At 38.9% G+C, this 24,375-nt stretch overlaps 1 protein-coding gene across 3 annotated transcripts in view; it reads right to left on the bottom strand.

The window, feature by feature from the left end:
* DGKE (diacylglycerol kinase epsilon) overlaps positions 1–23,037 on the bottom strand; it is a 28,537-nt gene extending 5,500 nt beyond the window's left edge. The window contains exons 1-12 of one of the 3 annotated variants that reach the window (XM_039343571.1): positions 22,909–23,037; positions 22,405–22,499; positions 21,410–21,889; positions 17,363–17,522; positions 13,312–13,431; positions 11,196–11,339; positions 9,226–9,383; positions 7,231–7,282; positions 6,333–6,446; positions 4,798–4,869; positions 3,926–4,053; positions 538–649 (exon numbers count right to left, since the gene is read on the bottom strand). In XM_039343571.1, the coding sequence (XP_039199505.1) occupies positions 538–649; positions 3,926–4,053; positions 4,798–4,869; positions 6,333–6,446; positions 7,231–7,282; positions 9,226–9,383; positions 11,196–11,339; positions 13,312–13,431; positions 17,363–17,522; positions 21,410–21,867 (1,518 nt within the window). In that variant the 5' untranslated portion in view covers positions 21,868–21,889; positions 22,405–22,499; positions 22,909–23,037. The remainder of the gene's footprint in view (positions 1–537; positions 650–3,925; positions 4,054–4,797; positions 4,870–6,332; positions 6,447–7,230; positions 7,283–9,225; positions 9,384–11,195; positions 11,340–13,311; positions 13,432–17,362; positions 17,523–21,409; positions 21,890–22,404; positions 22,500–22,908) is intronic. The other 2 variants (XM_039343570.1, XM_039343572.1) reach the window with 2 other exon arrangements.
* Positions 23,038–24,375: the final 1,338 nt, after the last annotated feature.

The raw sequence follows: 24,375 nt of genomic DNA, 5'->3' as shown, positions 1-24,375 counted from the left end.
GACGTTTTTGTCTTGAGTATATGACTATGCCTCAGTGTGAGGTAAATATTGTTTGGACTCCGGGAGAAAGTGGACTTCCTTGTGTACCGGCAGAAGAACGTACACTGTTAAGAGAAGACAGTAGGCATATCCTTCTTTTTCTTCTTTCTGTACTAGCTTGGCAAGATTTGAGAGTGACACTCCAAATGAGTTGGCCTAAATGTTGAATATAAGCAGATCATCTACACCAGAAGGTCAATCATGGCACCAAAGGGCGCTGTCCACATTTTCCTCCATAGCCACCAAAAATTAATTTAAAAAAAAAATGTAAGCCCCAATTCCTAAGTTTTGCCGAGTACCCGCCCCAGAGATACAATGTCTTCATGCAATACAGAGTTTCCTGGCTTGGACTATTTCCAAGAACAATTAAACTAATGGGCAGTGAGGTCAGTCTCCATGCCCTGCCTTTTCCCAACACGCTTTCTGTTTCATTATTGGGCTCCGAATAAAAGGTTCAATCCAGAGTATGGAAAACAGCCACAGAGATGTGCAACATACCCTTACTGTATGGGCCTGTCCCAGCCGGACAGGATTTGCAAGCTTCACTTGAATTTGTGCGCAGTGAAATGAGCCATTGACTCCAACAACTTCCAGTAGTCCATCATCATGCCTGAAGTAGGACAAGGAGAGTTTATGATCAGTAAAGACATCCTGGACCCAACTGTCAAAAAGGTTACTGGATTAGGAGTATCACAGCCCTGCCATAGTACCCCACCCCTCCCCAGACTGAAAAGGTATGCTGAGAAACCCAAATGGGTAGGTATGGCTGAAATTTCGCATCCCAATCCAACTCCTCAAGCCTCCTCAGGAAAGGAAAGGAGGTAGAAAATTGAGATGATGATCTAGATCAGGGGCAGGCAACTTTGGCTCTTTTATGACTCATGGACTTTAACTCCCAGAATTCCTGAGCTAGCCATGCTGAGGGGAAAGGGAGAGGTTTCCAAGCTGAGCCATGCTGGCTCAGGAATTCTGGGAGTTGAAGTCCACGAGTCATAAAAGGGCCAAGGTTGCCTACCCCTGTTCTAGATGCTGCCACCTGGCAAGAAAGAGGAAGTTGGGGATGGAACAAATTATTCTGTAGGATCCTTGGGGCCCTCTGAGCTTGGGTTTTTTTTTTTTTTTTTTGCAGATTTTTCATTACCAAACTAGGTAACATCATCAGTGCGATCTCTTGTATTGAAACAAATTATTTCTTTTTAATTTGGACTTCCAGTGAAGATGGCCAACTAAACCCTGAAGGGGTTTTTCCCTAGCTGGCACTTTTTCAGCTTACCAACAGAAGGAACCTGTATTCCTTTAGTTTATATTACTCTCTTGGGTTAGAGAAGGACCTAGAGCAGTGGTTCTCAACCTTTCTAATGCCGCGACCCCATAATACAGTTCCCCATGTTGTGGTGACCCCCAACCACTTATACATCACCGGGTGCCAGGGGCATGGCCAAAGAAAAGGGGGAAAAATGGCGGACAGCCTTGTTTGGCGACCCCCGTGAAATGGTTGTTCGACCCCAAATGGGGTCCTGACCCACAGGTTGAGAACTACTGATCTAGAGTCATCCCACAAGATCTGCTGTATCGGGTCTGCAAGTAGCTTCAGGAGCTGTGCTTCAAAGCAGCCTGCATGCTGACAGCTGGGTAGAAGGCAGCTTCAATCAGTTCATTGTTGAAGAAGCAACCCTTTTGGAATTTATTTTTCAAATGGACAGTAACTTGTGCCTTTCATTTCTTAATCATTTTTAAGGACTATTAATTTTTATTAAACTAAGAGAGGCTTCTCTTTAGTCACAGCCTGTTATTCCTTTTTGAAGATCTGTGCCATTAAAAAACAAGGAAGAAGGCTGCTAAGGCAAGCTAAAATAAAGAAGTGTGGAGTATCTTTTTTAAAAACAAACTGATGGAGAAATATAAGGGTAGAAAGTTGTGGTACTAGTTTATTATTTTTAGTTATTTGTAGTTTGGTCTGCTTTGCTGTGGGTGGCTAAAGCTTTCTGATTTATGAGTCCTGATTGGCCAGCAATTCTTCGGTAACTTACAAAAAAGTAAAGAGGGAGTTAAGAAGATGGAACAAACTATTAGAGATGTCTTTGAACAATCTTTAAAAAAAATCCAACAATTCATAGATCAGCTATGCTCCAAGGATGTTAAAAAAAACTACTCAAATTACTTCAGAGATGCAAATATGTGTAGAAAACTACCAAACCACTGAGGCAATTTCACAAGTAGCTGTCAATGTAAAGGAATCAACTGCATTTCTGGAATATAAACCTGACTCTATTAAACCAATCTCTATTATGATGGTTTAAATATACATCTCCCAACACAATTGAAAGAAGAGTTTCAAGAAAATCTGCAACTTTCAAAATGACAAATATGAGACTTTTTCTTCATGGACACTAACAAGGTTGAGAAATCCTTGAGAAAAAGAGAAGTTTATAACTACCTGATAAACATTCCAGAGAAGAAAAAAATGTTATTTCATAAAAATAAGCTGGAAGGAGTGACTTAAATTTAATGAGTCAATTGGCATTAGGATGGATTTTTATCGGTCTGATATTGTAACTGAAAAAAAGTTTTAATATAAAGTGGGCCTGAAAATGCATTTTTCCTATCTATCTGTCTGTCTGTCTGTCTGTCTGTCTGTCTATCTATCTAATGCTTAAGTAATTATTAAAGCTTGTAAAATAGTACTGAGTGTATTTGAAAGTATCTATGTTAAGAGAAAGTTAAAAAAAAGATGTATTAGCTTATAGAAAAGTTTAGAGTTTTAAAAAGGATGTATACAAGAAGAAAATTTTTATAAGGGTAACTTGGAGGGAGTGATTTAAATTTAATGAGTTAATTGAAGCTAGTTGGAACTTTATTAGTCTAATTGAAAGTGAACTTTAAAAAGGGAAGTTAAAAAAAGATTAGAACTTTTTGATCTTAGAAATGTTTTTAAAGAAAAGTTTGTTTTAAAATAGATAAAAAAAAGTATTTTTCCCCTTTAAGGTTAAAGAATCTGAAAGAATACAGTGAATTTTGTTAATACAAATGGTGATAGTTTATAAAGATTTTTAAGTGCAAATAGAAATATATATTATTTCCACAGCAAGGAAGAAAAAGCAAAAATGGTTAAACTATTCAAAGAGGGGAATATATTTAATTATGTTTTCTATTTGGAAATCAGTACTGGATTTTGTGTTTGTGATGAAAAAAAAATGAAACTTTGTCTTTAGTTTTGCCGATTAGATAGATTTGTTGTTATAGAAATGGCTAGTGTATACTAATGTGTAAAAGTAAAAAGTGGAGGCTGTAATGTTGTTATCTTCTCCGGTGCTAAAAAAGAGTAGGAAGTCAATGCTTTTTTTTCTTTTTCTCCTTGTACCCCATATTTTCTTTCCCCCTTTCTTTTTCCTTCCCCTAATTTCCTATTTCTATTTTCCTTTATATTTTATACTTGGATGAAACAATAAAAGTCAAAATAGACCCCCCCCCCAAAAATATTCATTTTTAATTTAAAAAGCAAAAAGCAAAAGAGACAAACCTAAAGTTTTGGTTGGGCCATGCACTGCCCTCTAAACTGAAAGGAAGTTCTTTTCCCAAACATTACTATTATAGAGTCCTCATTTGTTAGGATGAAAGAAAGAATAGGAGAAAAAAATCAAGGCCTGAGTAAAAACCCAATGCCCCAAAGAATCAGGAGGCCGAATGTAGGGCAAAGTAATCCAGAAAGTGAGTAGTGGAACTGTGCCCAGGCTTCCCAACCCTGGAAATGCAGACCACATGGGAACACCACAACTGAGGTGTCCAACTATCAGATGGTCCTGCTTTGATGAATCACCCCTGGATGCAAGACTCTCCGAACCTCCCCAACAGTACATAATTAATATGCAACTTATTACTAACCTACCTTGCTAGAGGATAAAGTTCATCCCCCATTCCTTCCCACAGTCGACAGCCACCTCCCCAGTAGGCAATATTTAGCACTATGATCCCCTCCAAACTGGGCAAGTCGATCTTCTCTCCATCCAACTCTAGCTTTAAAAAATATACAACAGGGTGTTAGTAAGTTACACTTGCAGGAATCAATTCAAAATGTTAGCCATCTGAGGCAAATCAGAAGAGAATGTAAAGGAAGGTGAGCAATCAGTTTGTACAGCCTCTGGGCTCACCCATTACGCTAAGCCAGAGATAATCACGGCTTGAGAAACATGTTCCAATCAAGCCACTACTAGTTTTGCAAACAAGCAAAATAATCCTAGCTTATTTGGCTAATTGTTATTTTGCTTTCCCTTGTTTTTTAAACACTGCTTTTGCATTGTAGGTCTATGGATTGGTCAGGGGCTTGACTGGAACACAAAACAAACCAGGAAACTCCATGTGGCCTGGTCTGTTATGGAAGAGCGATTTATTTATTGGCCCCATTCATACTTCATGCTAAGCCAGAAACAAACCAATCACATTCTGATTTAATATAAAGGGTGAATCTCCCATGTGACTTACAATGAATTGATCTGGGGAGTTTCATGTATGCTTACAAAAGCAAAAATAAGTACAAATGAGCATCCAATGATTGCTATCTAGGACAAAAAGAATCCTTATTTTAAAAGCTACTAAACATACTATTGATGCCCATCTGCTCAAAATGCCACTAAAGCTTTTCCATGTACTGTACATCCTTGATTTAATGTATACGATTTCTGATTCCACCTCCTTATAAATGACAAGATATGTCTCATATAAATTAAATTCTTAGGGAGAGAGGAAATATGGTCATCTTACCTCAATCTTTTTATTTAGATCCTTACATTCCTGAACTAAGCAATCTTTGGTTCCATAAAAAAAATACACAGCCTACAAAACAAACAAACAGAGGTGGGATTTCAATGGAGAAGACTGGACAGAGTGGCATTTTTTTCCCCCTGTTACAGAACACATTTAAGTTTCCAAATTCTTTTGAAGTACATAGAATTATTGCGTAGAAATATTTTGAAAGAGATAACTACCATGAACAAATGTTTAAAATTCTAATGCAAAGGGACAGAAGGATCTGCTTTTTTTCTACAAGTTACTCAGTTACATTTTCCACTCCACCCCCACTATCCCTGGCCAGCTGAAATAATGCATATTACCACTAATGATTTTGAAAAAAAAAAATTCTGCAATTTCCTAATTTGGGACCATCCATATTCCAGTTATATAAGCTTTATATTACATCTAGAACTTTTTCTTTGTGGTACAACTTGTGAACATTTATGAGTCAAATTACATTGATAACAACATGCAGGAAATCCTCATTTAATGACCATCGCCATTTGCAACCATAATGGTCAGGCTCCATTACAATCGTAAGTCAAGGAATACCTGTGTTGTGCTCCTCTCAGATTAAGAATGTCCTGATTTAGAGATAGTCATAAAATCAGGGAATCCCATCAGAGAAAATAAAGTACGCTTATGTGTATCTACAAGAAGACTGGCCAACACAAATTCTCCAGATTGTACAGTATTTTAGTGTAACAATCAAGAATACTAAACTAGGACTAGACTACTACTAGTAACTTTCAACTAGTTACTTCCTCTAAATATTGTTGGGAGAAAATGAGTACAGTTTTACTATATGCATTTAGCTGAGTTATTTGGACGAAGGACAGGTAAATAATGCTTGAGTTACAGTCATTCATTTAGTGACCATTTTGTCAACGCTGCAAATATTGTATATTCTTGCTTTTGACAATATGCAAAATTGTCTGGTAATTATGGGGTTAATACAGAGCAGAATTGGATAATGTGAGATATGACGGCTAATTTAGGGAGGGAACATGCTGATAATTTAACTGCTCAGAGGAAGAGAACTTAGATCCTAGCATCCCTCCATTGTACCTGTGCCGACATTTTGATTTAATAAAAGACTTTTAAGAAAATAAATGCCTGGAAGTTCTTTGAAATGTTTCATTAGCCAGAACCATAACACATTTAACATTACAATTGCACTGAAAAAGGTGATTTATGACTGTTTTTCATAAATCTGGACACTTGGCTCATATTTACGATGGTTGCAATGTCCCGGGGTTATGTGATTACCTTTTTGCCACTTTCTGACAAACAAAGTCAATGAAGAAGCCAGATTCACCTTAACAACCGTGTTACTAACTTAACAACCACAGTGATTCGTGTAACAGCCGTGCTCAAGAAAGGGCATAAAATGGGGCGAAGCCCATGTTACCACTGTCTCGTTTAGCAACAGAAATTTGGGGCTCAATTGTGACTGTAAAAATTGAGGGCTACCTGTGCCAGAATTTTCGGCTCATTCAACCTACCTTGTTAATAATCCTGCTAGTAAAAAGAGATGGAGTCTTCTCACGGTGAACATGAAAGTTTAAAGCCATGAGGGCATCTGGCCCTACTGAAAAATAGTTATTCATTGTGAATACCTGCAAAGAGAGAGAACACCGGCCATCAATAAATAATCAAGGCAAAACTGGGGAAGAATAAATTTACAAAAAACTTGGAAGAGTCAGTTTTGCAAAACATACATGTACACACACATCAAGGAACAGTATTTTTTTTTTTTAAAAAAAAAAAGACCTGGGGCTTAAGTAATGCCATGAGGCTGGTGAAGGAAGTGCAGTGGGGTCACGCAATGCTCTTTTTCAAGAAAGTGTGTAGATCTGAACATTCTGTTCTGCCTCCTGCTCAGCACTGCTATGGCTTACCAATGTTAAAGGGGAAAAAAAATTCTTATATCTCTTTGCCGATAAGGCACAGCAAGAAGACTAGACCAAATTTTAGAACCATTCTCTGCCAGGAAGTAGGATGGTTGGGAATTACAACCCCTCTGATAAAGGGGAAGGGGGCATCTCTGAACCAGCAACATTCTTCTCTTCTAAAATGTCCCAAGTTCAGACTAACATGGATATTTCCCATTCCCAAACTGTCAATAATAAGCCTTCAAACGAAAAAAAAAAAAGGTTAATATATGATCTGGCAGAATCTTAGAAATAGCAAATAATCCACCTCTTTCATACCTCACACTAGATTTTATCCAGCTCTCCTGAATATGCATATTTGCTTAAGAATCTTGCTGGATCCAAGAATTCCAGAATCTAGCAGCTCCAAGTGGATCACTAGACGTTACTCACCTACCCATAGAGGATCAGGTTCTTATGTTACAGCATTTTAATCACTATACAAAACTTAAACATTTCCAAGCCTTACCTTCAATTTTCTTAGGTTGTAGTATCCTTTGTTTATTACCTGAACTTTCCATCTAGGAGAGAATGCACAGATTGGCATCTTACACGGCAAAACAAACAGGGAAAAAAAAGAGAGCTAACAATGGCATCCTGAATCAATCACAGTGATGATTTTCGGGACAATGACAATTGCTGAACGAATTTTTCAATACCTTTTTAGGTTCTTTTTGTGAGTACATGGGAGTGGCAGGCCCTCATGGTTGCCACTCGAGTGGATTGGTCTATTCACCAAATGCTTATCTTGGTGGGCATATCTTGCCATATAATCCTTTTTATCAGAAGGCAAAACTGCAAAGATTGTTCCTTGCTACTCTTCTAGCTTCTCAAGATGTTTGTTTCAATTCTAGAATGGCATTGTCTTTTTAGGGGCATGTGGGTACTTTTCTGTATTTTTTTAATACCTATCTCAGTGGTGGCGAACCTATGGCACGGGTGCCCTCTTTGTGGGCACACGTGCCATTGCCCCAGCCTCGCCTCCCCTGCGACCCCCTCCTCTCCAGCAGCCCCCCTGAAGGAGAGTCAGCGTCAGAGCAGCGCAGCCAAGGACATGGCAGCCAGGCAGTGTAGACAAGATTCTGCCTTCACAAGTGGACAAGTGGATTTTAAACCTGAACTTTTTTTACTAGGTATTATGCCTGAAAAGACTAATAAGCAGAAACTATATTTAATCTTACACATCACCACAGCAGCGAGAATAATTTTTGCACAATACTGGAAGAATGAAGGATTGCCATCAGAAGAAGAAATAATCAGGAAAATATTGGAATGTGCAGAGATGGACAGATTAACTATGAGGTTGAAAGATAAAGAAGATAACAGACTATTATCAAATTTGGGACCTATTTTATTGTTGGCTAGAGGAAAGAATGAAGGATTAGGAATTGAACATGTATTAGCATAGCAAACTCCAGACAACTCGTTGATTGAAAAAATTAACATATGTTTATGAAAAAAAACCCAATAAAATCTTTATTAAAAAAAAGATTCTGCCTTCACACACCATCGTGCAGTTGATGCTGAGGGCGCGGGTAGAAGGTGTGACTGCCATAGCGCTCGTGGGCTGCCTGGGCGATTTGCGGCAGGCCCTGGAGGTGGTGAGTGGCCCTGCGGGCAGGTGGGATGGGAGGTGGGGGGCGGGGCAGGGGGTGGAGCGGGGGCGGGGCCAGTTTTTGGTCACTCAGTCTCTAAAAGGTTCGCCATCACTGACCTATCTGAAATGCAGAAGAATTCTTGTATGCAAAGATGGTGCTAAAGATTGTCATATGGTTTTACACCATCTTGGCTTCCAACGTACTGTATTTAAATGTAGAATCTAAAATATTAATTAAAGGCAGGTGGGGCAGGAAGACCAGCAGGTGTGAATGGAGATGACTATGGACATCTTGGTAACCTAGGTGCCACATACCACCTACCTATACTATCCCTTAATTTTTGTTCATTAAGAATGGTTTAGCTAACATAATGTTGCTTTTTGTCTCCGAGATCCTTGACAATAATTCCATCCTGACTGTCAGGGGTTATAAACACAGACTTGGAGGAAACATTATTAAGCAAGAAATGGAAATCTTTGATAGATCCCAGGCCAAGCTGCCTTACCCTCCAACTGGCCGAATCCCAAATGCCCTGCTTGATAAAAAAAATCCTGCAGGGGGATTTTTAAAATTTGGTTTATGCTTATATATAACATGGTATATATGGCGTAAACCAATATTAGAAATAAAACAGACTAATCAATACAAGAAAGGTTCTAATGCCAGTGCAATCATAATGTAATCCTGTATTTAATGAGAAAGTAAGTTCTTCCAACTTCATCAAGATTCTGTGAAAAGAACCACAACGAAAGCCCATTCTAAACTTCAAGAGATTGGATTCCAGATCCAGTTCAAGGGTTGTTTTTTTTTTTTTCCTGGAAGGCAGAAGCTGGAATTTGAGAGAGGTTTTGCTTTCAAGCACTTACCTGTCCAATTGGATTTCATCTGCATCCATGATGTTGTGTAGAATCTGCTCCACTGGAACTTCCCCAGCATAGCCAGCACCCCAGCCAAGGGTATTTGATAGGTCATTACCTGTGCCCAGGGGTAAAATTGCAACCCGAGGGACAGACCTTTCTTGTCCCTGTGATATAGAAGCATTAATTTGGGGTTAAGAGTTGATATTTTATATGCCTGGCTGCCTAACATCTTTGATTCTCGAAATTTCAGACACAGCTTAAATGCCACTAATTGCAATTCTGCTTCAAGGATTCTTCCTAAACTGCACAGCTGGGCTTCTGAAAAAAAAACCAACCAGAATACTATATAATAATATTTGCAAAGCCTGGTGAGGCTTCAGTCTAAGGAGGAACTGAAAAAGAAATTCATATCAATATATGATTTATTTATTTATTTGACTTTTATCCCATCTTTTATACTTTGTAAGTAACTCAAGGTGGCAAACATACCTAGTACTCCTTTCTCCTCCTATTTTTCCCACAACAGTTTCAGGTTGGGCTGAAAAAAAGTGACAGGCTGAAAGTCATTTAAGCTTTTTGAGCCTAAGGCAGGACTAGGATTCACAGTTTCCTGATTTTTAGGCCAGCATCTTAGCCATTAGACTAAACTGGCTCTTAGAAGTAGCCCTTTTGCATTCATATTTGCATTAGGGACAAAGGATTTTCATGGCTGAACATATTACTTGGGGGGGGGGGAACCCATGCTGTTGTCTCCATTCTGGGGGAGTGATGGATCTGCAGTTAAAGACATTGAACTTGTTAGCTGGAAAGCTAATAGCCCGGGTTCAAGACCTGAGAGCCACACAATAGTGTGAGCGCCCAGCTCCTGCCCACCTAGCAGTTCAAAAGCATGCAAATGAGAGTAGATTAATAGGTACCACTTCGGTGGGAAGGTAGCAGCATGCCGTCTGCCTTTGGTTATAGTCATTCTGGATTTATGACCACGGAAAATGTCTTCAGACAACGTTGGCTCCCTCAGTCAAGAAACAGAGATGAGCACTGCACTCTAGAGTCAGAGATGACTGGACAGGGAAATCTTTACCTTTATACTCCATTTTAATTTTCAGGAAATTAGCAAACTTTTCTGAGCTACCATTTTAAAAAATTGTGTGACAGAGAAAAGAGGACAGAACATCTTATAGAAAAAGTATGCTTCAAAACACACATTTCAGTCATAGAAATGACTGAAAAATGATCTGGGGGAGGAGGGGAATGGATTTTTATGATAAAACTATTATATTGCTGCATTATCCTGACAATATTGTACTGGAAGAGATGCAATGAGTTGGCAAGTAAGGAAATTTGTGGATAACAACAAAAAGGGGTTGCTAAGATATTCTGAAACACCATAACTTTATTTTATTTTTTTTGAGCTAATACCAGAACTCTTTTTGCTGGTTATCATTAAAGACAGATATAATAAAGGATCCTTATTCCTATTATTACACATGCTAACAACAGCAAGATTAGTCTTTGCACAGAGATGGAAAGACAGTGAGACACCCTCAGAAGAAGAGGTAATAAATAAGATTTTATCCTGTGCTAAAATGGATAGGTTGACGTTAGAACTTAAGGATAAGAATGAAACAGATACTACAAAATCTGGAACAAATTGTATGATTGATTGGGGAAAAATAGAGGGGAAAACGCTCCGATTCAGCGAAACACATTGATCAAGCATGATACTGATTAAAGGGAAAATATTTAAATATTAAAGTGAAAATTAAGAATATTGATGACAGGAACTATCAGAGAGAATATCTATGGGGGGAAAAAAAGAAAAAAAACATTTGTGTGAATACGTGGATTATGGATTATAGATATTAATTGTTGACGATTTTCCTTTGTAAATGTAAGCCAGGCAAACACACTGTTAATCAACTATTATGTGATTTATGTTTTAAAAACCAATAAAGTTTATTAAAAAAAACACATACTTTTATTTTCATGCCATCAATTGCATCCAGGACCCAACCCACCGTGCCATCTCCACCACAAACAAGGACTCTGGCAGAATTGTTAGGTAGCCAGGTGCAAAGCTGGAGTGCTTTTGCTGGAGTTACTTTGGTTAGTTCAAATACCTAAAAATACATTTTTAAAAATATTTATTCATGTGTCATTGTAGGAGGCATTTTTTTCACAGATTAAATAATATTTCTACAAATACAGGTTCTGATATATATAATCTAGTTTAGTCTAGTCTAACTAACCTATTCAATTTAAACAGTGTCCATCTCACCACCCAAGCGACTCTGGACACAAGCCATAAAGCCATAAAAACAGACATAATTAGAGACAGAATTAAAAAGAAGGAAGAATAAAATAAGAACAGGGTTAAAAGAGAAATTAAAAAGTGGAGGGTGGATTTTCAAGCCACCAACCACCTCCAGGGTTGTGTGCCACTCTTTGATCCCCACAACACTTGGCAGAAGGCAAGAATGGGAGCCAGCTTCACCTCTGGGGACAAGATATTCCATTAAGTTAAATGAGGTCTATTCATCTAAGCCAGGGGCAGGCAGCGTTGGCTCTTTTATGACTTGTGGACTTCAACTCCCAGAATTCCTGAGCCAGCCATGCTGAGGGGAAAGGGAGAGGTTTCCAAGCTGAGCCATGCCGGGGGAGGAATTCTGGGGAGGGGGGGAGGGTTGAAGTCCACCAGTCATAAAAGAGCCAAAGTTGCCTACCCCTAATCTAAGTCATGGCCTATGATCTTAAAAATGACAGAGGAAAATTATTATTTTTGTTCTATGGATTATTGGAACATATTCACTGCAGAGGTAATTCTAAGAATCTGAAATCATTTAAGTATGTTTTTTCAGGTTCTGTGGAACAAGAAACTGAAGGAATAGCAAATTTTTATCATAGCACTGCATGACAGCTCCCAGTTGAATTCAGATAATTCACAGAGGAAGAAACTTTCCAATGGTAAGTTGAAGATCTTAGCAAAGGTTTAAAATATATAGCAAACCATGGAAGGGACAAGAAAAGCACACTTGTTTCTTTTCTTTTTAAAATATTCAAGAAAGTATTCAAGAAAAAAATGGTAAAAGTTGTGATTTAAAAATAAAAATTTAAGGAGTAAGGGTCTTTCTACATTATTATAGAGTGTACTGCAAGTACACTCTAATTATTCTGCAGTATTCATTAAATTTTCACCATCAATGGCATGTTATCTAAGTGGGGAATATTGAAAGAAAGTGCTATACAATCCTTTTGTAAGGAAGAGATTTGCCATTTTGTGCCATTTTTAAATCTTGTGAGCAACAGGGCTGGTCACAATGTAGTCTCTAAAACAATTGGGAAAACATTTTTCAAATGATATGGCGTATTTGCAGTGTGTCATTGTACCGTACATATAAAATGATAGCTAATGGTCACTATATTCATTTAGAACATTTATCTGTCTGCGGAATTCATCCTCAGTGACTCCAGGCAGCTTACAGAAATAAAACTCCAAACACAAAACCCAACATAACCCTAGCCCAGGGGTAGGCAACCTTGGCTCTTTTATGACTTGTGGACTTCAACTCCCAGAATTCCTGAGCCAGTATGGCTCAGCTTGGAAACCTTTCCCTTTCTCCTCAGCATGCCTGGCTCAGGAATTCTGGGAGCTGAAGTCCACAAGTTATAAAAGGGCCCAGTTTAAAGACCCCTGGGGTAGACAGACCAGTGGGATCAGGATTGGGCAGCAGATAGCTAAGGGAGGGAGAACGAAAGAAAGGAAGGTAGGTGGGCAGATGGCTGGCTGGGCACATTATAGACTGGCTGAGGAGTTCTGGGAGTTGAAGTCCACATATCTTAAAGTTGTCAAAGTTGACAAAACCTGCTGTACAGTATCATGCTCATTTCTATACTGCAATGTTATGCATGTTTCTTCAGTTGAATCCATCTTGACCACAGTGATAAAATTCCTTAGGGAGTTTTCAAGTTTCTAACCCTATTTTTTTTTAAAAAAATAAAAGAAAACAATGATGATGTCTTAAGTTATGTTTGATTTCTTACTTAAGCAATAAACCTAGCTCATCTTCAGTTTCATTGTATCAGTACAATTACCTGAATTGGATTTAATAAGATCTTGAATTGCCCTATCAGGGTTTCCCCCATATTGTTTCCACTCCGAGTATTAACCAGAATTATTACTGGGGTCCAATTTTTCCCATAAGACTCAGATAGCTGCAAAAAAAAAAGAAAAAAGAAAAAGAAAAAAAAGGCAGAAGAAAGATATTTAGATGTATATGTGTATTGTCATGAAACAAAACAGCACCACTCTCTTATTTTTCCTTCATGTTGAGAAATTAGCTCTTAAATTGTAAAAGAGAAAGTGTACCCTTGCAAATTACTTAAAAATAAATTGCTTTACAATTTGTAGGAAATACCAATTTTCCTGTTCAATGTAAGACTAAAGCATGATTCACATATATGATTTATTCTGAAAGGTTTTCATATGATTGCCATTTTGAAACAGTCATCAGAAGCTATGGCTTGTTAGAACTCAAATATATAATAAATCCTTTCTATGCACTCAGTGGTTATATTTGTCATGGTAATGCTTAATATACAGGTAAAGAAAAATTAATACCCACAAGATAAGTTGCAAAATTGATCTGGATAAGTCTCTTAAATCACAAGCAAGCTAACATATGTGCCATTTGCACAGAGATTAAAATATAAGCTAGAACTTGTTCAAGCAGCCAAGTGGGTACCTTAAAAGCTGGCCTTTCGTTGATAGAACCATAGTAAAATCAACTTCTGCCATTTTTTTCCAATTAACAAGTGGTAACATTTATTTTGTTCCTTGACCTTACTATAGGATGAATTTATACTTCCCAGTCATTCCAGGAGTAGCTGAGTAAAGTTATAACCTGCATTTTACTGTCTTTTATTGGGGCACTACGGTAGCTGCCACATACCTGTATCAGAGGGATGTTTTAGTACACTATTAACCAATTATTAATTATTAACAAGTGTCCCCAGATTTCACAATGCCATGACCCTCTGCAATGACTGATGAACCCTCTCTCATAAATAAGACTCATGACCTCCTGGATGTTATGAATGGGCAAGAAATTGATATACCACTTTATAAAAGATGTATAATTTCCACAATGCTTTCTTAAGCTACTAGAATTATGAACAGAAATACTGAACTTTATTAATATATACACTCCTATAGGCATGACTAAGACTTGAGAACCGCTGGTCTAGTCCTTCCTAAAGCATCCCTGGGTATATCATCATTAAGAAAATGTCTGTCTTTCTCCGCCCAAGCAGACCTCAAGTAGGAACTGAATTCTGCTCTGGTTCTCATTTACATGCCTCATCCATTCTGTAATTGCAGTTCTGAAGTGGACCTTGAAAACTCTGGGGCTGAGGGCTGGGATCAATCAACAGTTTTCCGAGTACTCCTTCTATTGTCCAAGGTTAATAATTTTTTTATCAAACTGCCTTATATAGAAAAAGGTTATGGGAATAGTAATTAATCAATTGAGAGTCTCATGTTTAAACTGATAAATTAGCTTTTCTCCACCCCCTTTTGCAGTGTGGCCTGCAGTGGACAATCAAAGATTTATGAATTCCTTAGTTTAGAGAGTCTTAGTCATGCCTATAGGCATGACTTAAGACTTCCTGTGCTATGCCCAAGGTTACCAGTTTATAGGAAACCATCCACCAATCATTGGTTCCCCTGACAGAGGAGTTAGCTCTCTCAAAAATTGTTTTGGGAAGGAATGAGTTTCCTTCTCTAGTATAACTCATTTAAGTTATACTGGAGAGGGAAACTCATTCCTTCCCAAATAAGGAATTCAATGCTTAAATTCAGTGTTGAAGGCTGTAATTCCATACCCACTTATTTGGGAATAAACCTCACTGAACTCAGTGGTTTCCAACTATATGGGCAAGTGAATGTGCTAGAAGTCATGATGAATGGGTGGTGGAATTGCCAATCAAACATAACAATGCAGAGGAGCTCTCTTCCCTGTTTATATTCCAAAGAAAGGAGGGGACTGTGAAAAGTTAAGACTGAAGATACAGAGGTGGAAGGAGAGGTTTGAAGGAGCCTCAGGATTCTAGCCTAGGAGATCCTCCACCTATCAGAGGCAGAGTAAAGAAAAATACAGGTAGTCCTCGACTTACAATAGTTCATTTAGTTGACTGTTCAAAATTACAACAACCCTGAAAAAAATGACTTATGAGCATTTTTCACACTTGTGATCGTTGCAACATCCCCTTGGTCATGTGATTTACATTCCAATGTTTGACAGCTGGTTCATATTTATGACGGTTGCAGTGACTCGGGGCCACGTGATCACCTTTTGTGACCTTCTGACAAGCAAAGTCAATGGGAAAGCCAGATTCACTTAACAACAGTATTACTCATTTAACAACTGCAGTGATTCACTTAACAACTGTGGTAAGAAAGGTTGTAAAATGGGGCAAAACTCACTTAGCAAATTTCTCACTTGGCAACATAAATTTTGGGCTCAATTGTGGTTGTAAGTTGAGGACTACCTGTACAGTATTTTGTTCTAGGGAAGCTAAATATTGATACACTATGGATCCACTATATTATTAAGAAAAGCATTTTATAATTCATTTAATAAAAGTTATTTAATAAAAGTTAATTTGTTTCTTCCTTTCAATGTTAATAAAGTGACTGTGCTGACCTATATCTTCCTCACATTTTTTCCTAGTCACATTACCACAGCGGAATAAAAAGTAGAAAAAAAAGAAAAGAAAAGAATTGTAAATCAGAAAAGAGTTTGGAGGTAATATCAAGACAAATCAATTATTTTTGAGATCTCCCAAATTTAATGGGATTTTGTTTTAGTCTGGAAAAACAAACAGATGGGAAGGATACCGTATTTTTCTGTGTATAAGACGGTATTTTTTCCTGCAAACACCTTGTTCAAAAATCATATGCGTCTTATACACGGAAAAGTAATGGTAACCTCCGCAGCCCGGGGCATGCCTATGTGGGTTCTTTACATGCCGCTGCCATGCTGCCTGGTGCAGGTATCAAGCCCCTGTGGGCTTCCCACTAACGAGAGGGGGGAGGGGGCAAGATCGTCGGATGGCGGCGTCCAGAGGCAGCGGATGTGACTAGCAGCATGGATGGCAGCGACAGCCCTTTCCCTTCCTTGTACTTGTATGCTGGCTGGGGACACCCTATGGAACGCAGCTGCGAGGCCTTCCTGCTTGATAATAGTGGCCGGCCGAACTTCCGGATTTGCCGGCTCAGCTGTTCGGCACTCCACCAAACAGCTGATTGATGTGGAAAAATGGCGGGGAGTTTAAAACCTGCTTTCACTTCCCTTGCTTTGCTGTCATGCCGGTGCTCATGCCGGTTTGTTTACCAGCATCAGAAGGCGGCTGCTGTGAACTGACTATGCATGCACATGCGGGATGCTGGTTAGGTGGGTGGGGCTGGTTGGGAGGCATCTAGCTACAGCGCTGGGAGGCGGTTGCTCCCAACGTTGACTTGTTTGCTGTAAGTTTGGAACTCACATGCCAGAGCATCTTATACAAGGGTGTGTCTTATACGCGGAAAAATACGGTACCCACAACAGAGTGGTACAAATTAGAAGCGAATGTCCTTCTTAATAAAGCAGTCCCACCAATACAACACACATAGCTGAAGAGTCACCTAATTTACCTGCTCTATAACTACATAAATTATATATTAACCTAATCTTCAAATGAAACATTTAAAAAGCACAGTTAAGACATATATGTTCAATAGAGCAAGCCAGTCTATAAAACAAACTATTTTATAGTATGGATAATTAAAGCAGCTTTCACTATCATAAAGATAATGCTTTGTGAACTTTTCTGGAGAAGTTATTTCATACTAAGTTGCCAACAAGCCCTTTATGTAAGTTATAGATTGCACTGATGCAAGGGGGGCAGTACCTGCCTTCTTTCTTCCAATTTCTCTTCTTTTATTATTTTTCTCAGTGAACTATAGAATTAATCCAATACATGTATCCTATTTCTCCTCTTTGTTTTGGTCTGACCCAGCTCACACAGCCCACTCAGTCAATGATTCTGATCTCCTGGAAACAGGTATCCCCAGCTGGGTCTTGAGAACAAACACAGTAACACTTACCTTGTAGTCATTCATGTGTTTACTTTTACGCATCTGAGAGATTTTGAGCAAGTAAGTTGGGGGTATAATGAGGTTGTGAAACTCTCCCAATTCACACTTCCCATTCTTCAAAGAATTCTGCATACAATCATCATGTACAGTTTGCTGGCACCAAATACACCTGAAAGAACAGTCACAACAACAGTCACAACAAAGAAAGACTGGTTTCATTCCCACATATTATTATCGGACAATTACGGAAACAATATCACTTTTGAGGGACTTAACAAAAAATGGTACGATCACTCAACTACTGAAATAAAGCACATTAACTCTTTCCTTATTAGTTTCAGAAGGATGAAAATAAATCTCTCTTCCATCTATTCTCATTTTCCACAAGCTTTGCATTATTGCCAACGTTGTTTCAGTGTTCTTCTGTGAGTGGCAAATGTAAAGTTTTGTGAAAATACTTAGGAGACTAGGAAAAGATCATTGAATCAATAAAAGGAATTTTTAGATGTATCATTTTATGTAACCAAATAAAGTACTCTGAGTTTAACACAGCCAAGCCCAAGCATTAGTACCATATAGCAGAAAAGAAACATAAAGAAAGGACTTTGCCAACAGCTTGTTTTGCCCAGCAAAAGGAAAAGGAAGTAAAAAGAAACTTGTCTTAAAACAAAACAAAAAAGTGATTGGTACCATCACTACAGACCCAATTTAGAAAAAAAAGCATTAAAAGTCCAAGAGAAATAATTCCTATAAGCAGCCTCAATACCCTCCTCTTGCTTGCCTATATTCCACTCTCCTTGCCCTTGGATCTAGTGGAACAGGTGGCTGTTACTCGTCAGAGATTGGCTGCCTATCAGCACCACTGCTGGTCATTAGCCGATCCTCCCTGTGTCTGTGCAGGCAGGCAGCTCTCCCTCTGGTTGACCACCTCCCCCAATGCCTGAGGGGCCTGGGACAGCATCGTCCTCAGCCCCTGGTGTGCCTTTCCTGTTGGATCATCCCAACTCCAACTCTTCCTCCTCCTCCTCCTCCTCTGAACCAGCCTCTGAGGGGGCCATGAAATTAACTTCCTGATCCATATCTAATACCCTAACCCAGCGATGGAGAACCTTTTAGAGACCAAGTGCCCAAACTACAACCCAAAACCCACTTATGTATTGTTGGGTGCCGGGTGGGTGTGACCAATTGGGTGGGCGTGGCCCTTTGGGTGGGCATGGCTTCGATGGTAACGGTGGACTGGGCGGGACTAAAAAGTTCAATCAATCAATTCCAATTTTGCGAGATCTTTTTTTTTCCTGTGAGAAGTTAAAATTGATTGACTGAACTTTTTTTTTTACACATGGCGGCGGAGGCCTAAAGCAAAAAGGTTTTATAAACCATGCTGAAGGCCTAGGACTGGGGCGACGGTGCACGTGCCTATAGAGAGGGCTCTGTGTGCCACCTGTGGCACACGTGCCATAGGTTCGCCATCACGGCCCTAACCAATATACTAGACTACGTGGGGAAATATACTATAGATTGTCCTTGACTTACTATTCAAAGTTATGACTGACCCAGAAAAGGGTCCCAGATCTGAGATTCCAATGGCTGCCCCTGGTCACATGACCATACTTCAGGCACTCAACAACACGGCCACAATTATGGCTATTTGCAGTGACTTGTGGTCATGTGGTTGTGTTTTATGATGGTTTTGCCAAAATCTCTATGTTGCATGATAACTTTTAATGATAATTTTTAAATTGTAGTCCCTGTTAATTTGTAATGGAATTATTTAAAATCTCATTTAGAAATCACTTTCAATAGGCAAATATCTGGTGGCAGAAAAGTGACATATAAATACTGACAAGGATTAACGAAGTCAGTAGGACTGGGCAATCCTTCAGATTTGATTTGGAAGAGGCGGCTTAGAATGCACAGGACCAGGAATGTTGCACCTCTCTATTTTTCATTAAAGCAGCCACATCTGATTTCAAGAACAGCTAGCAGTAGCCTATTCAATGAGTCTCAGACAGGAATAGCATTCCTATTCCTGCAAGCTCCAAAATATCTCTTCTGAAATAAACTGGAGACATTTTATGGCCCAAGGAAAGTAAAACAGTCTAATAAAAGTCAAAAGAATGATAGATAATATTGAACATACAAACAGCAGTATTAAAAATATAGCAATTAACTGTGCAATTGGTTTTGTTTTTAAATTCTTTTTACAGGTTCTCAATCCCTATAGAGCAGGGGTGTCAAACTGCCGGCCCGCAGGTCAGTTGCATCATATGGAGGCCACGCCCACCCCAGCTCTGGCAATCCCAAAAAGTCACAATACGTCGTGACACGTCACGTGACATGGTGAGTTTGACACCTGTGCTATAAAGTACCGAATGATATTAATCAGGCTTATACGTATGAAATCATTCAACAATTGCAGATATTTTGCAACTAAACTGAAAATCTCAGAATTTATTTATGTAAGGAGAAGTTTCTATAACTCCCCCCTCCTCCACAGAAATATGGTTCCTCCCTGCAGGGTTGAATAATGAGCTAAAGTGCTAAACCACATCCATTTGGTGTTATTTTGAAAAAAAAATGGATGCAGTTTTGTCTTTAAAAAAGATTAATACGGATAATCAACCATCAAAGGAGGACAAAAGGGCTTAAGTTAAGAGTTGGCAGAAGATAGTTTTCATCAGCCAACACAATACAGATGCCCAAATTCCGCACAAAAATAACATAAATGAATTAGTAGGGGGATAAAATAAATTTATTAAAATACAGATCAGTTCTGCTGTGCATTCACAGAGAGAAGAACTGGTATATTGTTGAAAAAGAATATCTTTCATGTTCCATTATGGCACTGTATGTAATTTTAGTTTTTTAAAAGCTTCATGATCAGACTATGGAAAAACAGTCCTCAGTTATACCAAGTAAGAAAAAAACACAATATAGACATCAACCATTATATTCTCCGGTCCTTTCAAGTGAAGAAGAGTTACAGAAGCCTCCTATCAACCTATTGTTCTTCAGGGATATTGTGACTACAACATCCAGAATTCCCAGCAAGCATTGATGATGTCTGTTAATTCTGGTCTTGGTTCTTAATGAAATACAAGAGAAATTTATAAATAAAACACAATGCAGTTGCAATACATGCGAAGGGTGCCAAGTTTAGGAAGACTGAGCTGTAGTGTAAAACAAGTAGTGAGTGAAAAGGTGTATAAAAGTACCTGCCTGTGAAGATCATTCCAGCTGTTTTACATACAAAGTGGTAGTCACAGAGTAGCATGCTAAATTTTAAAATTAATATATTCAAAGAACAAACAGGTTTCCTGTTTCCTTTTTTGGAATGCAAAAAGCTTTCTTATTGATTGTACTTAACCTACTACATTCTTTTCATTCGTTTTTCAAATGTGAATATCTACAAAATATGGTAAGAAAATAAAAGGAAATTTTTATCCAGCAAGACTTGAGATGCTATTTACAAAACCAAACCAAATGGTTTTTGCCCTCAGAATCATCTCCAGGAAATGTTAAGAGTGGGACTCAACAACTTGTGGCTCTTTTTCTACCAGGATTTTTGCAAATTAGAACAGCACTGTAGTTAGCCTAAAGCTTGTTTCCAGCGAAAACCTTGCTAAACCTAGAGCAGAGGTCAAACTGCCGCCCCGCGGGCCAGATGCGTCATGCTGAAACTGCACCCAACCCATTGCCGGCAATGGAAAAAAAGTCACGATACGTCACGTGACGTTGCGTGTTTGACACCCCTGACCTAGAGCACCATCAGAGTTAGCTTTGGCAAAACCCTATCCTATTCTTGAGCCCTAGAAATTGCAAGCTGAGAAGCATTCATAATTCAATTCTATCAAAAGAATATGCAAAAATCTTTCCAACCAAAAGATGCCATCCATAATTAAAAGGCAACACTTTAAACAAATTATAATCAGTGGCTTGTATAAAATGCAACGTAATAATCAAGCCCCAGAAATTTAAAGAGGATAAATAAGGAACACATACATCACTATGTTATTTCCTCTACCACTCCCCTGGTACTTAAATCTGCAGCATTACCTGTAATCACAGAGCTTGGGTTGTGTACCACATTGTAGTTTGCACACCACACAGTAGCTACACAGTGGAACATTGCCTCGGATCCAATGGTGCACCATAGAAGCCGGTCTCCCATCTTGGCATCTTGTCACAATTTCCTTGCATAGGAAAAGACCATCAGCTTTCTTCAGGCATTCTTCATCAACACACACCCCACAGCAGTTGCAGAAAGCTCCCTGGAGAATATGCTGGGTGCAGACACAGCAATAGGTAGGCTGGCTAAAGAAGTCTATATCTTGCCAATCATGCTTGCTTTTATGCAAGATATCCTGCAGAAGTCCTTGCCTCCGAGATCGCCGAAAACTGCACCACAAGGTGATCATGACTGGTACCATCACTGAGCACAGAGTCCAGAAGGCCAAACTCCATTCTGGAAGCCATCCTGAAGATGATTTAGATCTGCTTTCAGCCTCTCCCATCTTCTATTGATTTACTGTCACTCTAGATAATTAATTCAATCATGTAAGATAACACTAACTTGTAGGCCTAAAGAAATCATCTTTGCTATTATTATGGTACATTAATTGGCCCAGTATAAAAATTATCATGTGTTCATTTCAATTATCTTAATTATTCTAGCACTGTATATCAATAGTTTTTCCTTAAGTCAGATGAGTCCTTTATCCTCAAAAAAATTGCTAGCCTCTTTAGATAATTTACTCCTTTGTCCACACTTTATTTCATAATGTGAATTTATTCTTCACAGTGACAATGGTATTCACTTATCTGCTATAGCCAATGTGCTCCCCATTTTAGTAAATAAACAAATACTAGGCCAATCTCCAACTCAAGCTGCAACCACCTCAGCTAAAAAAAAAACCCACATTTTTCTCCTTGCTTTTAACAATGCTATCTTGTTTCGATCCCTCTTTGTTCAACACAAAGCTAGCAGGTTTCTTATTCCTGACATCGAAGACCAATTATTGTTAAGGCAGTTCCATTATACCCACACATACTCACAACTGGGATAAAACAAAGCTTGATTTCCCTCTCATTTCCAATGTCAGTCTGTGCATCACGAGTCAGTTGCAGCAGCTCCAGAGCAAGTCATCTGAAACAGAGAAAAAAATGAAGAAAACCTCTTTTAAAACTACTGTCACTTTCATTCATTCAACCGGTGTTCCTCCCACTATCTACCCATTGCTGCTGCTTCAGCCTAAAACCAGAGTGTCTAGGAAAGGAGATTGCTAAACCAATTGGGATTTTTAACCTCTCCTTTATAACAAGCGTCCTCAGCAACACACTGGGAGGCAGTTTACCCTGCTCGTCGTAGGATTGATTCTATTCTTAATAGTATACTGGAAGACAGAGCCAAGGATCCCACCCACTGCCGAAGATTATGGAAGTTGTAGTCTAGCTAGCTTATAAAAAGAGCGGGGAAGGCTGTTTCAAGGAGCTGCAATTACTCCTGGGACATCCTCTTTCCATCTCTCCCTCCTCCCCGCCCCAATCTCGCCTACCTGGTGCCGGCAGAGAAACAACAGCATTCATCCGGCAAAGAAACAGGCGACAGCGGCGGAAACGGAAGAGGCGGGAGCCAGAGGTCGCTCAACCGGAGAGGGGAGAGGAGGAGGATCGAAAGGGAGGGAGGGTGCTGATGTCGGTTGCTAGGAGACGAGTCAGCTACTCACCAAAAGCTCTAGAATGATACAAGATGCTGGGGAGGAGAATTACAGGATTGGAAGAACAATGATGGGCGGGGAGAAATCCTTGCTTGCTCAGGAATAAGCTGTGGAGATTAATTGGGGCATTCATCCCTTGGCTTATTTACAAGCAGGTTTGCTTGAGGTTGCTGTTTTCTATTTCTGTTGCCTTCCGGTCACATTTCCTGCCATCGTTTTCAATAATCCCCGGCTTAGGGCAAATCAAACTTTTACAGCTAATATTCAGACATAGCTATTTTTTTTTAAAAAAAGTTTTGCTTCCTTTTAGACTTGAGGGCACAGGATGGTGGCTGAAACGTTGCGTTGCATACATTAAGAATTTGCTTTTTACAAATGGGACACGGCTGTATTACTGAGTATGGTGCAGGCCAACTGGTGAAAGGGAGTGAGCGCATCCAATGGTCTATATGATACTGACATGTTATTTAATGTGCTGTGTGTATCCAGTCACACAGTGTATTTATCTGCACCCATTCAGAAGAAGTAATAATTTTGTCCTTTGCTTTAATCTACCTTACAAAGGAGTATAGCCATAAGCTGTTCTTAAGAGAAGCAGAAACAATGGGGTGTGGTGCTTTTTGTTTTTAAGGAAGCACCATAGATTAAGCCTATGAATGAAGTCACATACTTAATTCTAAGAATACAGGATAAGGCTTGGTTGTCAGAGAGGGTGTTTATGTTCATCCTTCATTTTATTCTTGCTTCTGTTCTATTTTCATACTTTTTCCTTAAGAATAGCCAGAAATAGAAGTAACTACTGCTAAATGGCACCAGCATCTTTCCATCAGCAGTTCTCTGGATCCAAGCCATTAACAATATCTCTGACAATAGCAAGTGTCTTTGTAAAATGATTTAGCAAACCTCTACAGCAACAAAAGGTATAACATATGTTTATGATCATAGTAAGTGACAGCGATGGAAATTGTAAAAAGATACATAGCGTCTTCTGTAAGAGCTTTAAGAAGACTTTCTTGTTCCCATTCTATTAAAGTGTAGTGTACTGCCTTTCGTGTATAAGATAATTGGAGTAGTTGGGTCAGAACAAAAGGGAGAATTCAACACAGGACTATCATTTTCAACAGCAGACCCATGTTTTTTTTATAGAAAGTCACCATGTCTTACTCTCCCAAAGATTTATGCCATACTGTATTTGCACAAGCTACTTTGAAATGGTATATGAGAACAAACCTAATCTCTTATTTATGAATGCTCTACTTTTTAAAAGGATTGCTTATCTAATAGTGCATCTGATCAATGAAATGG

The sequence above is a fragment of the Crotalus tigris genome, unplaced genomic scaffold (genome assembly GCF_016545835.1).
Source record: "Crotalus tigris isolate CLP2741 ecotype Arizona unplaced genomic scaffold, ASM1654583v1 scf7180000017865.1625608, whole genome shotgun sequence".
NCBI lineage: Eukaryota > Metazoa > Chordata > Lepidosauria > Squamata > Viperidae > Crotalus > Crotalus tigris.
The sequence above is the reverse complement of the archived record's forward strand: the minus strand, read 5'-3'. Positions and strand labels throughout refer to the sequence as shown.